This window comes from Sinohyriopsis cumingii, chromosome 19 (genome assembly GCF_028554795.1).
Source record: "Sinohyriopsis cumingii isolate HCF-2022 chromosome 19, ASM2855479v2, whole genome shotgun sequence".
NCBI classification, from domain to species: domain Eukaryota; kingdom Metazoa; phylum Mollusca; class Bivalvia; order Unionida; family Unionidae; genus Sinohyriopsis; species Sinohyriopsis cumingii.
In genome coordinates this window covers 41,630,987-41,649,016 of record NC_142979.1, presented here as the reverse complement: position 1 = coordinate 41,649,016, position 18,030 = coordinate 41,630,987, and the positions used below count along the sequence as shown (strand labels likewise).

The window sequence follows — 18,030 nt, the reverse complement described above, 5'->3', positions numbered from 1 at the left end:
ATTATCTGTCTGCTTATTTATAATCAATGTGCACATTACCTGTCTGCTTATTTACAATCAATGTGCATATTACCTGTCTGCTTATTTACAATCACTGTGCATACTACCTGTCTGCTTATTTACAATCAATGTGCATATTATCTGTCTGCTTATTTACAATCAATGTACATATTACCCATCTGCTTATTTACAATCAATGTGCATACTACCTGTCTGCTTATTTACAATCACTGTACATATTACCCATCTGCTTATTTACAATCACTGTACATACTACCTGTCTGCTTATTTACAATCAATGTTCATATTACCTGTGTGCTCATTTACAATCAATGTGCACATTACCTGTCTGCTTATTTACAATCAATGTACATATTACCCATCTGCTTATTTACAATCAATGTGCATACTACCTGTCTGCTTATTTACAATCACGGTGAATACTACCTGTTTGCTCATGTGCTGCTAGTGTTTGTTCAAACTCTATCCGCAACATCTCATATTCCTTGCGGACCTGAGCCAATGCATCTTCCAGCTGTATCATCTCAGTACGCAGTTTCTTCTGGTTCTCTAGCTCACTGCACTGCTCGAAAAAAGCATCAATAAAATATAAATGTATCTTATTTATGAGTATCATGCTGGACTAGGAACGACTAGACAGTACAAACACGACAAGACAGTACAAACTGTCTAAAATCCCACACTAAAACAAAGCTGTTAAACTATTAATTTAACGTTTTATGGGCAAAATATGCTATTTTCATATTTGACCAGATATGACTTTTTGTGAGAAGTTTATGCACAAATATTTTCTTCAGTCTGATTTGCACAAGTCCTTAATTGTCTTCATCACAGATATAATAAACATATACCACTTGGAACATATAAGTGTTCCATGAAACAATGTCTCTCACCTGTGACCCTTTGAATGATTTATAAATCCAACCCACATACACAATTTGCGAAATCTCAAATATTCCCTGTGTCTGGCATACAAAACCTTTAACTGATGCTGCTAACCAACTGATTCACATGTTACCAAGCTGCTGCCACTGATGATACTGATACTGCCAGACAAATGATAATGTCTCATCACACTGCTGCCACTGATGATACTGATACTGCCAGGCAAGTGATAATGTCTCACCATACTGCTACCACTGATGATACTGATACTGTCAGGCAAGTGATAATGTCTCACCATGCTGCTGCCACTCATGCTGTCAGCCTAGTTATACATACATTTCACATGCTGCCAGTCTAGAGACACATGTCTCACCATGCTGCTGCCACTGATGTTGCCAGCCTAGTGATACATATGTCTCACCAAATTACTGCCATTTAGGCTGCCAGTCAAGTGATTCATCCATTTGCCAATGTTGCTTCCACTAATGCATCCAGCAAAGTGATACATCTTTCAAATGCTATCTGAGGTTTGACAATGGTCAATAATACAGCAAGTGATTGGATTTTTTAGTATGGTCTTCATAGTATATTGACAGCACATGATCCAGAATTACATTTTTAATTTACAACACCAATGTAGTTGCAAAACTTGGTGTAAATATGGAAGATTATGAGATTTCAAACTTGGTGTCACACTGTGCCTTTAGGCAACAAAGAATAATGAAAGTTATGCCATCTGATTCATATTTCAAGGTCTTTTGTTTAAAAAAAACTATGCTATTTGATTCATGTTTCAAGGCATTTTGTGTAAAAGATTATGCCATTTGATTCACATTTCAAGGCCTTTTATGTAACAATTATGCCATTTGATTCATGTTTCAAAGCCTTTTGTGTATAATATGCCATCTGAATCCTGTTTCAAGGTCTTCTGGCTATAAAGATGATCATCTTGCAAGGCTTTTTGTGCATAAAATTATTCTACTTGATTCATCTTTCAAGGCATTTTGTGTAAAAATAATTATGCCATTTGATTCATCTTTCAAGATCTTTTGTGTAAAAACTTACGCCATTTGTGTGTGTGTGATTTGGATATTTAACGTAGCTTTAACAATTTTTCAGTCATATCACTATGATGTCTACAGTGTGGCAGTTTATAGTAATGTCTAGCACTGGGGCATCATGCTGCAGACACGTAGCATGATGTCCCACCCAGTCACATTATTCTGACACCAGGCCAACCAGTCCTAACACTAACCTCTTAATGCTGAGCACCAAGCGAGGCAGCTGTTAGTACCATTTTTGTAAGTCTTTGGTATGACTCGACCGAGGTTTGAACCCACAACCTCCTGCTTCCAAGAAGGATGTTCTAACCACTAGGTCACCGGAGCGGTGTCTATGACATTTGATTTGTCTTTCAAGGCCTTTTGTGTAAAAAATTAACAATGACCAACTAACAAGTTCTGTTGTTCATGCTTTTCTGAAGTGCTGTAGAAAGACATGGTGACCATGGGACAATTTTACAATATCCACACATCTGTATTTCATTTTATGATACAAATGTACACACTGACCTACAGTTTAAATCCCCTCTCACATGCTGTGTCAGTGTCATTTTTAAGAAGCAACAATGAAACAAAATAAAACTCTGACTGGATCTTGATCTCATTTTAATATTATATGTATACAAAGCGTACTTTTTAGGAGAATCTTGTGCAAAACTATGGCAAAAATATCATTTCTATTTGTAAAATATCTCAGCAAAGTGTTAAATTATGTTCTCCATATTTTGTTCATGTGATCTACCTTTATTGCATTGTCCTTATATAATCAATAATATGAAAATGTTGTGAAATGTGAGATCTATGCCATCAATAACATGAAAATGTTGTGAAATGTGAGATCTATGCCATCAATAACATGAAAATGTTGTGAAATGTGAGATCTATGCCATCAATAACATGAAAATGTTGTGAAATGTGAGATCTATGCCATCAATAACATGAAAATGTTGTGAAATGTGAGATCTATGCCATCAATAACATGAAAATGTTGTGAAATGTGAGATCTGCCATCAATAATAGGAAAATGTTGTGAAATGTGAGATCTATGCCATCAATAACATGAAAATGTTGTGAAATGTGAGATCTATGCCATCATTAATATGAAAATGTTGTGAAATGTGAGATCTATGCCATCAATAATAGGAAAATGTTGTGAAATGTGAGATCTATGCCATCAATAACATGAAAATGTTGTGAAATGTGAGATCTATGCCATCAATAATTGTACAGAATTTTATAATAAAGACACTACATTATACTGCGATATGATCTTGTTATTAGCAATCGTCTTCTGAACACCAAGTTGGTACCTTGGTATGTGAAACACGAAAACAATATTTAAACAGGTAGGTACTATATAGCCTCTTTTTGGCCCCAAAATTAAGGAATTTTCAAGAAAGTTCTTTATCCAATAATACCATGGTAAAAATTCATCAACATTTGGAAAACATAAAATTGCAAATGATTTTTTAAAATTATTTGATTTGATGTCATAGGCAAGTGCTCATGTCACACTTGGTTACAAAATGGCTATTTTGTGCAACAACTGGAGTTTTTTTGTGTAAATTACTGCAACAAACTATGTCATATTTTCACAGAAAATAAAAGTATGTTGTACATAACCTTTCATTAGAATATCACACGGCTGTCGCATGTGGACCATTTGAAAAACAAAAAAATGTTAAGCTTGTTACGGTTCGTTGGTACCTCGCATTTCTATAATAGTCAGGTAATTACTACATTCAAACTGATGTTTCTGCTACAATGAATGCATAAAATGATTCTGATATATGTCACAATGACTATATCCACAATATGTACACATGGTATATTAAACACTGAAATAAAAATTTAATTTTGTTTTTAAGTAAATAGGCATATGTTCATCAAAGCTGCAAATTTCGCCTTATTTCTACATCTCTGAAGACCTCAAAAACTACCGGCAAAATTGAGAACAAGTTTCATTCTTTAGAAGAACACATTATGAAAACACATCTGCAAATTTCAAATGTCTTCTTGTTTGTGCCCCTCCTTAAGGAACAGACAAAATGAAGACCAACCAAGTGTACACCCCTTATGTCCCTCAACACAGGGGCAAAAAATTCAAAATACTTTCTTTGAAAAATAAATGACATTCAAATATCCCCTGTCATGTGTATTCATAGCCTTTTTCTGATAGCATTTTTTGGACATTCTGAATGTTGGGATGAGGGTAGTTAATAACAGAAGAAAGAAGCCAACCCACAACAACATCAAACAAATTGCAGGTTATGGTATTATTTTACTAAGGGGGTCTAAAAGATAAAGAATGATGATGGAAATAATGATTACAACGTATCTTTTCCTTACCATGATCATTTTTATAAGCATTTATTGTTTGAATTTGTTTTGTAGACATATTCTACTCTTGTATGAATTCACAATCTTGAACTCTGACAAATTTTTTCAGGTTATGAAATAATGTGAATCATACACATGCTATATATGAAAGTAGAGAAATCAGCATTAAACAAATCTGAAATGCAACACAAGTTCAATTTGATGCATTACTTCAGTAAACAACTTCACTGAATTCATTGCTGAAAAAAATATGGAAAACAAACTAAAATGAAGTAGTTATCAAACAAAGGGATTATACTGTACTCTAATGAATTTTACCCCACTTGTACTTCAAAGATGTGTATAAAACATTTTATATATTTTGAATTTTTAATGGGAAAACAGAATTTTCAAACATAATTGATTTTAATGCAAAAGAACCTAACATGGCAATATGCTATCTACATTTAATAATTTGCCTGTCGTGATTTGTAAGGAACCCAAGTGGTGTAGAGGTAAAGTGCATGACTACTACCAATCATCACTTAATTTGAGCCTGGTTGCTTTAAATCTGTCATTATCTAGCTCATTACTGCTTACCATTAAACTGTTTCCTGATGTTGATTAGTACAAATATTCTGCTCATGACCATTCATGTGTACGTGTGTGTGTGTGTGTGTGTGTGTGTGTGCAAGTGAGAGAAGTAAAACAATGGCCATATTAATAAAAAACTGGTGGATCTTTTGCATTTTTGCCAGTGTTCAGCTGCTGGATTTTAAATGTCACATAAATAGCTTCTTTTCCCTTATAGCTTTAAATGTATATATGTGTTGCATATATGTGCCTGTGGATTGTCAAAATTGGGTGAGATGGTTGAGCATCGCTGAACCAAATTTTTTCAAAATCACATTATAAACAATTTGACTGTGTGCCTCACCACTGGTACCAAATTCTCCTTATCCTTGAGTAAACAACCTCTTTTAAAAAGTTTTTCTGTCCCTGGACTCATATGTGCATATGTGTGTGCATGCTTGGTGATAAGCATGCATGTGTGAATGTATTTGAATTATTTCTGTGCATGGACTCTAAATTGATGCACATGTAAAACATTTCTGACATTTTTGGCACCAAATTTTTTGTTGATTTTCTTGTTAATTATTCATGCTAACATGAACAGATTTTTAAAATGTCTTTTCAAGGTTTAGTCAATGTTTAAATGCTTGCAAGACAAATGTTACCATGACAACTTAAAATTTAATGCCATATGACCTTGTTTATTTGAAATACAAGGGTTTGAAAATACAAACTTCATAAATTTCAATACTCATGGGAAATAAATGCATTAACATGGCATGAGTTTGTCCAAAAATTAAATCTAGAGCTATTTCCTCATTATATTAACCACTGACTATACAGGAGCTTAGGGATAAATAACATGTATTTAATTTTTATTAAAAAAAGGAAAACGAGATAACTCTGTCTTACTGTAATTTATTTTTTCATTCTATCCATTCTGGAGGCCCATTTGATAAACATAAGAAACCAGTGCCTGTTCAAACATCATCTTGAAAACAAATCAATCAAAACTGATATCCTTGGTTGTTTAAGCAATTAAACTCTGCGATATGTTTAACAAGTGCCTCGCATGCTGTATGGATGGCAGCTATTGTACTCTCTCTTAAAAGTGATGGAAATTTATCAAATTTTAGGATTAATCGTCATCATAAGGGCTTTTCCATTTAAAAATACATGGTACCCAGGGAAGGCATTAAAAAAAAAATATATGCTAGGGTTCTTTGATTTCACACAGTTCACATTAAAATGATAAGAAAATTCTAAACTGCATCTATGGGTGAGTACCCCACATTAAAGTTGTCTTCCCTAGGTCCCATGTATGATTTACTGGAACAACCCTTTGGAATATTTTTCCCTCAAATGATGCATAAACAAAACAGCTTTTGTCGCTGGTGTTTTGAACATTTTTAATTTTTCTCTATATAGAGTATCAACATTGTACGCACTGCATTTTTGTGATAAAAAATGATCAAGAAATATAGAAAGTGTCTTTCTGGGCAATTTGAGCAAAAATATATAGATGTCTTTTCTCGGGTGAATAAGGCAAGGAATAAATAAAGTACCTTTTCTAGGGCTATACAGGCAAGAAATACAAGATTTTGATAGTAAAACATATCAAAAGGTTTTAAAGGAAAAAAGGGAATATAAGCACCATTGTTTCAAAACAAAAATCAAGTTTTACATGTCTTATCATTGATTATTATGTACACTGTGTGCAAATGCACAATTTAGGATATATATTTACTGGCAATAGGCAAAATATATCCATAATCCACGATTAAGTAAACCATGGCTATTTAATTGGAAATTTCCTTTATTAAAAGCCATTCTAGATAAAAATCAAATACATATTTAAGGAAGAGAGAGGGGCATATTTTATCTTTACTAATTTAATCTAGATCTGACAATTACAGTTCCTACCCATTTAATCCATTCCTTGTTAAACACAGTAATTGTGATTCTATGGTACAAAGATTATCTGTGTGTGATAATCTTGTCCTCCAAGATTCTCAATGCATGAATACTATGTCCCATCAAAGTTCCATGGCAACCATATTGTACCAAAACCATGCTGTACCAAACCATATTGTACCACTGACTTTACATTATAAGTATGCATGACATAAGTCATGTAAAAGCTCTACTGCAATTACTGAATGTTGAAATAAAATAATATCCAACAACATTTCCAGTTCTATGCATTTAGCTAGGGTTTGTTCCAGTAAAATATACATGGAACTCAGGGAAGTTTTATTTACATGTGTGCATTTTGGCTGTTCAAGTAAAATATAAATTGGACCCAGGGAAGGCACTTTTAATACAGAATAGTAACCCATTGATGCATTTAGAATTTTATACTGTTTTCATATTCAACTCTTTGGGTAATCGGAGTACCCTGGCATATATTAAAAAATGGAATAGCCCTAACAAGCATTTCTATCCATGTTGAATAAATACACATTTTACAGCATATTATAAGTCCATGCAAAGTTTGTAAATTCAGTTCAAGCGTAACATAAATTTTACTCTCTAGCAATACTGTTTGGTAATATTAATATTTTATAGGAATAATATTTCTGCACACAAGTTTCTTAATTATTTTAATGCATTTTAACAGAAATATTGTTCGGCAAAAAAATTATGAAAATTTAAAGGAATAATATTTCAGTACACTTTTCTTATTTATTTTACTGACAGGCAATAGAAATATTATTCGACAATATTAAAATTTTATAGGAATATTTCTGTACAAGAGTTTCTAAATTATATTACTGATGCAAAAGAATTATTGTTTGACAACATTAAAATTTAATAGGAACAATTATTCTGCCCACACTTTTCTTAATTAATTTTGATGTATTGCACAAGGAAATGAAAGAATTTACGGAGAGATATTATATACAAACCTCCATTTGTTCAATTTGTCTGAGGTGGGTATTTTTGTTGGCAGAGAGAAGATTCCGTGCCTCATCTAGTTGTGTCCTGATTGTTAGACACTCATTATAAAGTACTGAAAACTGTGACTGAAGGCACTTGTACTCAGTTGTCTCCACTATCACGCTCTCAGGAATGTGCTGAAGCTAGCAAAAAGAAAGGGAACTATTACAATCAAAACAAAAACTTAAACATCAACAAAGATATTCTAAACAGTCAACATAAAAACATTCCACAAATTTAAGACTGGTTTAGGATAAGGGGAGGAGACACAGTCAAGGTGAGCTAAGAAATGGACTTGGACAATAACCGACAGAATTATTCTTTAAAGTGGGAAGGCATAAGCATACAGACGATCCCACTTTAGACTAAGTTGTCAATTATCCAGGCCCTTATATCTGGAACTAGAGTGGCATAAGGAGGGATCTTGTTCATTCTCATAGCAAACAAGTTGATTACTGGCCTCCCCGCTGTTGAAACAATGCCTATCATACTGACTGATGCAGAGACCGTTCTGTGAAGACCTCACAGCCCAGTATGGACAGGCTGTCTGCTAGGATATTCCTTGTGCCTGGAATATAGTGGATTCAGAAGTGAGAATGGTCATTCGAGGAGGTTCCAGATATCCACAGAGAAGGTGTATCTGCACCTCCTCCCTGACACAATGTATGCTACCAACAATGTTTTGTCCAAGGCAATCATGCACCTCCCTGACACAATGTATAACAATGTTTTGTCTAAGGCATTTGTTGCACTCTTGCACCTTCTGAAAGCACTCTGTTCCATTCAATGGCCTATTTAAAAGGTGCAAGAGTGTAACACACACTCAGACAGAGGCTTCAATCACTATTGATTCCAATGTTCTGTCTTTCATGGATGATATGAATTCTGTGCGATTTTCTTACTGAACTGTTCTTGTTCTAGCACACGAGTAATCCTCTGTGATTTTACTGTGTGGAAAATGTGCTAAATAAATCGCCAACAACATTAGTAACTGAAAGAGGAAGGTTCATTTCTAAAAGAAATTTAACTGAATTTTGATTGAATTACATCAAGGTTCTCTCTTGTATTTATATATGTCATAAGTTCAGGCTAAGTTGTTGATGATGAAGCAGCAAGGTGATGTTTATTAGCTTTTTCATGCTCTTGTATGTCATGAGCACCTCCATGCCCAATAGCAAAATCATATTACACAATTTGCAAAACATATAAAGTTTTCTCCTTTACTAGCGAGTTTCACAAATCTAAACAAGACTGCACATTTGTCCTTCCAGTTCTGTTCTCTTGTCTTTTATGGAGAAAATTCTGAATATTCAGCTTTCCTTTTTGATATGATTAGAAGTTGAATATTACAAAGACAAGATACATTGATAGCAGCAACTGTTTATGAAATCCAATATTGCAGATAAAGACAGGCATGGTAACCACAATTTCAAATGAACCAATCATATTTAAGAACTCTATTCCTATATACATGCGATACATTTCTATCAGAATGGATCCATGTGCATGTTCTACAGTGACAATTGCAAGGAACTTTTTAATTATTTTTTTATGTATTAAAAAAACGTATTTTTTAGCAAGAAACAATATTCAGGGTCAAAATACGATAAAAACAGGACACTCGGCAGCTATGGAGCAGCACCATTTTCATTGAGAAGTAACTAAACATCATAAGAAGTCATTTACAGTGGTCCCCCACTTATATAGCCACCATTTCTATACCCAGAAAGAGGTCTTATAAAAGGGTAGCCTTTACAGAGGGGGTACTATATTTGTGAGAAGTACACGTGTATGAAGAAAGAAGGCTAAATGTAACTTCAAACTATTTAATATAATCATTTAACAGTAAAATAAATTATCAAAAAGTTCTTCTTGTCCTAATAACAGATTTATTTCATGTGAACATAATTTAATAGTTCTTGATTCTTATGCATGAAATCCGTGTGGTATGTTGTTGGCATGTGCATTGCAAAACCATCAAAAACCTTGTCATCAAAATCCTGATACAAACATCACTTGCCACTTAGAATCATTCTCTTTTTATTTTCTCCATTTTCTAACTGTTGCAGAATATTCTCCACATTTATTATTATGCTTTTCTTTCTAGTCTTTCCAGTATCAAATATTTCAGCAAGAATTACGTAACTCTTCCCATTGTTAATAAGAATAACCATTGCTTCTAAAGTATGAATTTTCTGCTTGTGAGTGGTAAATTTTAAACTTACGGCCTAAAAGGCTGGCTGCAATGAGGGGTACTTTTGTACACAAACTCATCAGTGCCATGAAAACAATATGTGTAAAGGAGGTAGTTGTTGATGAGGGGGACCACTGTAGTAAACGCCCAATGTAGGTATGAGCATCCCTTCAGGAGGATTGGCAAAAAACAAGATTTTTAAGAGGACCACAGTGGTAGACATACTGGATGTGCATGCAACACACATTTCATTTAGGACCAAATATGAAATCTTCTGGTAAAAAAACCTATAGCAATCTTACTTTTCATTCTGGGGGATTAGCAAAAACAAGTTTTTCAAGATGGCTGCTGTGGCTGCTGCAGTGCCTGTCAGATTGGCACCAGTTTCATTAAGTCCAACTAGACATCATAAGTTTTTAATGAAAACCATACGTTGATATGACCATCCGATTAGAGGGGGGAGCAATAAAAAGATTTTCAAGATGGCTGCCAAACTGGATGTCAGATCTGCCTTGTTTTCATTCAGGACCTACTAGACATCACAATGAGTCTTTCAGCGAAAACCCCAAGCAGATATGACCATCCATTCAGGAGTAGTGATAATCAAAATGAAACTAAAACCACTAACACTAGCCATACAAACATTTTAATGTTGTTTAACTAGAATGTTGGCAAACACAAAATGTCAACGCTGTTTAATGCAAAAATTTTAACATCTGCAATGATGTAAATACCACCAACCAGTGACTACAGACATAACAGTCTAAATGTTGCTTGCATCACCAACTCATTTTATTGACACAAACAGCATCAGCACCACTATGTCATTTCCATCAACCAACTCATTTTATTGACACAAACACTGTCAGCACTGCTGTCATTTGCTTCATCAACTCGATTTTTGACATAAACTCCATCAATATCACTATAATTCTAAATTTTCTGAGAAAAAATTCTTACATCCAGTTTCAGCTGCTCAATCTGTTTGAGTGCCTCTTGGTGTTCTTTGTTCAGTTTCTCCAGCTCTACCATTCTGTTGGTGGCTAGTTCTCTCTGCTCTTCCAGGTCAGCCAAGATCTCCTCAAACTGTAATAACATTTAAATGCCACTGTAAGCCAAATTCATAAATGAGATACATCTTATATTCTCCACAATTTTGGAAGAAACAATATTCTTAGAGTCTGCCAGTCTATGGGTGTGCAGTCCTTTATAATTTTGTTTTCAAGTTTACTGGTCTATGGGCAAATGAATGGCAAATTTGTAAGGTAAAGTCCCAGTTAGCTTTACTTTGGAGCAGTCAAGTCTATAATCTTCTACACTGACACATAATGCCCACTCAGAGAAGCAGGTTTTTGATGATGTAAATGCCAGAAAAATTCTTGAACTTGCTTAAAAGAATGCAGTTTGTATATCAAAGTTTTGATCCTATATTTGAAAGGATTTCATCTTTTTTGTTAAATTTTAAACAAATTTCACAGAATTGTAACATTTTACCTTTTGTTTTTATTTTCTAAGAGAAAACATATTACCTTTATTTAATAAGATTGGACTCCCCAAAAATGTTTCCCATTTTTAACCTCTAAATTTTCAATCTTTACACTTGTACAAACTTCCCAGTATCTCAAACGGCCATGTATGTCCTGATGTGTCAATAAAATGTAAATCCAGAGTTAAATTCAGACTGTGTCATCGCACCACAGACCCTTCATTTTCACCTTTGGGGCAAGAAACTTGCCTTTATGGGACCCAAAGGGCACACAAGAAAGACACCAGTGAATATTAAGTTAAAAGTGTGTTAGAGCTGATTTTGGACTTACTGAATTGAGTGCACCCCAAACACTGGCTAACAAAATTGTCTTACTGATTTTTACGTTATAAATTCTAAAGGGAATCATACTTGAACATAAGGAATTTGAAATACGGTACAAAAGACTCACAATAGTGAAGGTTGACAATGAGATACTTGTGTTCAAATTTTCACAGACAAGAAACAGGATATTTTCGACCCTAAGTGAGGGGCTCCTGGATTCCACCCTTTCATTCCTGGAATGAACACAATCATTGCATATATGCTAAGGATAGTCAACCAGAATAGCAGCCAAATCTCTCTGCTCACCAGTCAAATATATTGGAAGGAGCATGCAGAGTGGGTATCAATCTCAGGCTGATTGTGGATTATGCTGCCAATTTCATCATCAAAATGTCCCCAGACAAAGGATTTATGTCCCAAATGCTAACAGTGGTCATTTTATTTCTAATACTAATAGATGCAATATGTTTTAAGCATCAAACAAATCCTTAATTCTACACTGCTGTATTTCAATGTAGTTCAATCAATGTACAATAATCATGAAGTGGTAATTAAACCAGATGCAGATTCTGATCACCCTAAATGGCAGATTAAGATGCAGATTTTAATCACACTAAATAGCAGATTAAGATCTAGATTTTAATCACACTAAATAGCAGATTAAGATCTAGATTTTAATCACACTAAATAGCAAATTAAGATCTAGATTTTAATCACACTAAATAGCAGATTAAGATGTAGATTTTAATCACACTAAAGAGCAGATTAAGATCTAGATTTTAATCACACTAAAGAGCAGATTAAGATCTAGATTTTAATCACACTAAACAGCAGATTAAGATGTAGATTTTAATCACACTAAAGAGCAGATTAAGATCTAGATTTTAATCACACTAAAGAGCAGATTAAGATCTAGATTTTAATCACACTAAATAGCAGATTAAGATGTAGATTTTAATCACACTAAATAGCAGATTAAGATCTTGATTTTAATCACACTAAATAGCCGATTAAGATGTAGATTTTAATCACACTAAATAGCCGATTAAGATCTAGATTTTAATCACACTAAATAGCAGATTAAGATCTAGATTTTAATCACACTAAATAGCAGATTAAGATCTAGATTTTAATCACACTAAATAGCAAATTAAGATCTAGATTTTAATCACACTAAATAGCAGATTAAGATCTAGATTTTAATCACACTAAATAGCAGATTAAGATGTAGATTTTAATCACACTAAATAGCAGATTAAGATCTAGATTTTAATCACACTAAATAGCAGATTAAGATGTAGATTTTAATCACACTAAATAGCAGATTAAGATCTAGATTTTAATCACACTAAAAAGCAGATTAAGATCTAGATTTTAATCACACTAAAAAGCAAATTAAGATCCAGATTTTAATCACACTAAAGAGCAGATTAAGATCTAGATTTTAATCACACTAAATAGCAGATTAAGATCTTGATTTTAATCACACTAAATAGCCGATTAAGATGTAGATTTTAATCACACTAAATAGCCGATTAAGATCTAGATTTTAATCACACTAAAAAGCAGATTAAGATGAAGATTTTGATCACCTGTATTAGCAGATTAAGATCTAGATTTTAATCACACTAAATAGCAAATTAAGATCTAGATTTTAATCACACTAAATAGCAGATTAAGATCTAGATTTTAATCACACTAAAAAGCAGATTAAGATCTAGATTTTAATCACACTAAAAAGCAAATTAAGATCCAGATTTTAATCACACTAAAGAGCAGATTAAGATCTAGATTTTAATCACACTAAATAGCAGATTAAAATGTAGATTTTAATCACACTAAATAGCAGATTAAGATGAAGATTTTGATCACCTGTATTAGCAGATTAAGATCTAGATTTTAATCACACTAAATAGCAGATTAAGATCTAGATTTTAATCACACTAAATAGCAAATTAAGATCTAGATTTTAATCACACTAAATAGCAGATTAAGATCTAGATTTTAATCACACTAAAAAGCAGATTAAGATCTAGATTTTAATCACACTAAAAAGCAAATTAAGATCTAGATTTTAATCACACTAAACAGCAGATTAAGATGTAGATTTTAATCACACTAAAGAGCAGATTAAGATCTAGATTTTAATCACACTAAAGAGCAGATTAAGATCTAGATTTTAATCACACTAAATAGCAGATTAAGATGTAGATTTTAATCACACTAAATAGCAGATTAAGATCTTGATTTTAATCACACTAAATAGCCGATTAAGATGTAGATTTTAATCACACTAAATAGCCGATTAAGATCTAGATTTTAATCACACTAAATAGCCGATTAAGATCTAGATTTTAATCACACTAAAAAGCAGATTAAGATGAAGATTTTGATCACCTGTATTAGCAGATTAAGATCTAGATTTTAATCACACTAAATAGCAGATTAAGATCTAGATTTTAATCACACTAAATAGCAAATTAAGATCTAGATTTTAATCACACTAAATAGCAGATTAAGATCTAGATTTTAATCACACTAAATAGCAGATTAAGATGTAGATTTTAATCACACTAAATAGCAGATTAAGATCTAGATTTTAATCACACTAAAAAGCAGATTAAGATCTAGATTTTAATCACACTAAAAAGCAAATTAAGATCCAGATTTTAATCACACTAAAGAGCAGATTAAGATGTAGATTTTAATCACACTAAATAGCAGATTAAGATCTTGATTTTAATCACACTAAATAGCCGATTAAGATGTAGATTTTAATCACACTAAATAGCCGATTAAGATCTAGATTTTAATCACACTAAAAAGCAGATTAAGATGAAGATTTTGATCACCTGTATTAGCAGATTAAGATCTAGATTTTAATCACACTAAATAGCAAATTAAGATCTAGATTTTAATCACACTAAATAGCAGATTAAGATCTAGATTTTAATCACACTAAAAAGCAGATTAAGATCTAGATTTTAATCACACTAAAAAGCAAATTAAGATCCAGATTTTAATCACACTAAATAGCAGATTAAGATGTAGATTTTAATCACACTAAATAGCAGATTAAGATGAAGATTTTGATCACCTGTATTAGCAGATTAAGATCTAGATTTTAATCACACTAAATAGCAGATTAAGATCTAGATTTTAATCACACTAAATAGCAAATTAAGATCTAGATTTTAATCACACTAAAAAGCAGATTAAGATCTAGATTTTAATCACACTAAAAAGCAAATTAAGATCTAGATTTTAATCACACTAAAGAGCAGATTAAGATCTAGATTTTAATCACACTAAATAGCAGATTAAGATGTAGATTTTAATCACACTAAATAGCAGATTAAGATCTAGATTTTAATCACACTAAAAAGCAGATTAAGATCTAGATTTTAATCACACTAAAAAGCAAATTAAGATCCAGATTTTAATCACACTAAAGAGCAGATTAAGATCTAGATTTTAATCACACTAAATAGCAGATTAAGATCTTGATTTTAATCACACTAAATAGCCGATTAAGATGTAGATTTTAATCACACTAAATAGCCGATTAAGATCTAGATTTAAATCACACTAAAAAGCAGATTAAGATGAAGATTTTGATCACCTGTATTAGCAGATTAAGATCTAGATTTTAATCACACTAAATAGCAAATTAAGATCTAGATTTTAATCACACTAAATAGCAGATTAAGATCTAGATTTTAATCACACTAAAAAGCAGATTAAGATCTAGATTTTAATCACACTAAAAAGCAAATTAAGATCTAGATTTTAATCACACTAAAGAGCAGATTAAGATCTAGATTTTAATCACACTAAATAGCAGATTAAGATGTAGATTTTAATCACACTAAATAGCAGATTAAGATCTAGATTTTAATCACACTAAAAAGCAGATTAAGATCTAGATTTTAATCACACTAAAAAGCAAATTAAGATCCAGATTTTAATCACACTAAAGAGCAGATTAAGATCTAGATTTTAATCACACTAAATAGCAGATTAAGATCTTGATTTTAATCACACTAAATAGCCGATTAAGATGTAGATTTTAATCACACTAAATAGCAGATTAAGATGTAGATTTTAATCACACTAAATAGCAGATTAAGATGAAGATTTTGATCACCTGTATTAGCAGATTAAGATCTAGATTTTAATCACACTAAATAGCAGATTAAGATCTAGATTTTAATCACACTAAATAGCAGATTAAGATCTAGATTTTAATCACACTAAATAGCAGATTAAGATGAAGATTTTGATCACCTGTATTAGCAGATTAAGATCTAGATTTTAATCACACTAAAAAGCAGATTAAGATCTAGATTTTAATCACACTAAAAAGCAAATTAAGATCTAGATTTTAATCACACTAAAGAGCAGATTAAGATCTAGATTTTAATCACACTAAATAGCAGATTAAGATGTAGATTTTAATCACACTAAATAGCAGATTAAGATCTTGATTTTAATCACACTAAATAGCCGATTAAGATGTAGATTTTAATCACACTAAATAGCCGATTAAGATCTAGATTTTAATCACACTAAAAAGCAGATTAAGATGAAGATTTTGATCACCTGTATTAGCAGATTAAGATGCTGTTTAAGACTGTCTTATCATCTACTGCTACATATTCTGAATGAGTACAAATGGATCAGCTGTTACAAGGCACCATTACGTAACCCACTGCTGGTTATTACATACCCACTGTACATTACGTAACCCACTGCTGGTTATTACATACCCACTGTACATTACATAACCCACTGCTGGTTATTACATACCCACTGTACATTACATAACCCACTGCTGGTTATTACATACCCACTGTACATTACGTAACCCACTGCTGGTTATTACATACCCACTGTACATTACGTAACCCACTGCTGGTTATTACATACCCACTGTACATTACGTAACCCACTGCTGGTTATTACATACCCACTGTACATTACGTAACCCACTGCTGGTTATTACATACCCACTGTACATTATGTAACCCACTGCTGGTTATTACATACCCACTGTACATTACGTAACCCACTGCTGGTTTTTACATACCCACTGTACATTATGTAACCCACTGCTGGTTATTACATACCCACTGTACATTACGTAACCCACTGCTGGTTATTACATACCCACTGTACATTACATAGCCCAGTGCCAGTCATTAAGTAGCCCAGTGCCAGCATATTTGTACCACAGTAAAAATGACAGTTATTTCATAATGAGATCAATAATATATTTATATAATTTTTAAATTTAAAGATATGATTTATTTTTATACTGTATTTTTTAAAAATCTTTTATAGGGTTGTCCTGTAAAAATGTTCACGGTGCTGTGAGGTGGTGTTTAAATGTATCCTGTACAAGGTACCCTGAGGTGGTGTTTTACCCATGTCCTGTACAATGTACCCAGAGGTGGCATTTAACTGTGTCTCTAAGATGGTATTAAATGTGTCCTGTACAAAGTGCCCAGAGGTGGTTTTCAACTGTGTAATGCACAACATGACCTGAGGTGGTGTTAAACTGTGTCCTGTACAATATACAACGTGCCATGAGATGGTGTTTAACTGTGTCAAGTACAATGTGCAAAGTGCCCAAAGATGGTGTTTAACTGCATGTGTCCGAAGGTGATGTACTGTGTGATGTGCAATGTCCCCCGCGGTGGTGTTTAGCTGTGTCCTGTACAATGTGCAAGGTACCCGGAGTTGGTGTTTAATTGTGTCCTGTACCATGTGCAATGCATCCTGAGGTGGTGTTTAATTGTGTCCTGTACCATGTGCAATGCATCCTGAGATGGTGTTTAACTGTGTACTGTACCACGTGCAATGCATCCTGAGATGGTGTTTAATTGTGTCCTGTACCATGTGCAATGCATCCTGAGGTGGTGTTTAATTGTGTCCTGTACCATGTGCAATGCATCCTGAGGTGGTGTTTAATTGTGTCCTGTACCATGTGCAATGCATCCTGAGGTGGTGTTTAATTGTGTCCTGTACCATGTGCAATGCATCCTGAGGTGGTGTTTAACTGTGTACTGTACCATGTGCAATGCATCCTGAGGTGGTGTTTAACTGTATCCTGCACCATGTGCAATGCATCCTGAGGTGGTGTTTAACTGTGTCCTGTACCATGTGCAATGCATCCTGAGATGGTGTTTAACTGTGTCCTGTACCATGTGCAATGCATCCTGAGG

The 18,030-nt window shown here is 33.2% G+C and overlaps 1 protein-coding gene across 1 annotated transcript in view; it reads right to left on the bottom strand.

Moving 5' to 3' along the window:
• The window catches only part of LOC149775563 (E3 ubiquitin-protein ligase Bre1-like), a 95,099-nt gene that overhangs the window by 50,059 nt on the left and 27,010 nt on the right, over window positions 1-18,030 (bottom strand). The window contains exons 8-10 of the mRNA XM_089944196.1: window positions 10,954-11,079; window positions 7,769-7,942; window positions 448-583 (exon numbers count right to left, since the gene is read on the bottom strand). Coding sequence (XP_089800322.1) covers window positions 448-583; window positions 7,769-7,942; window positions 10,954-11,079 — 436 coding nt within the window. The remainder of the gene's footprint in view (window positions 1-447; window positions 584-7,768; window positions 7,943-10,953; window positions 11,080-18,030) is intronic.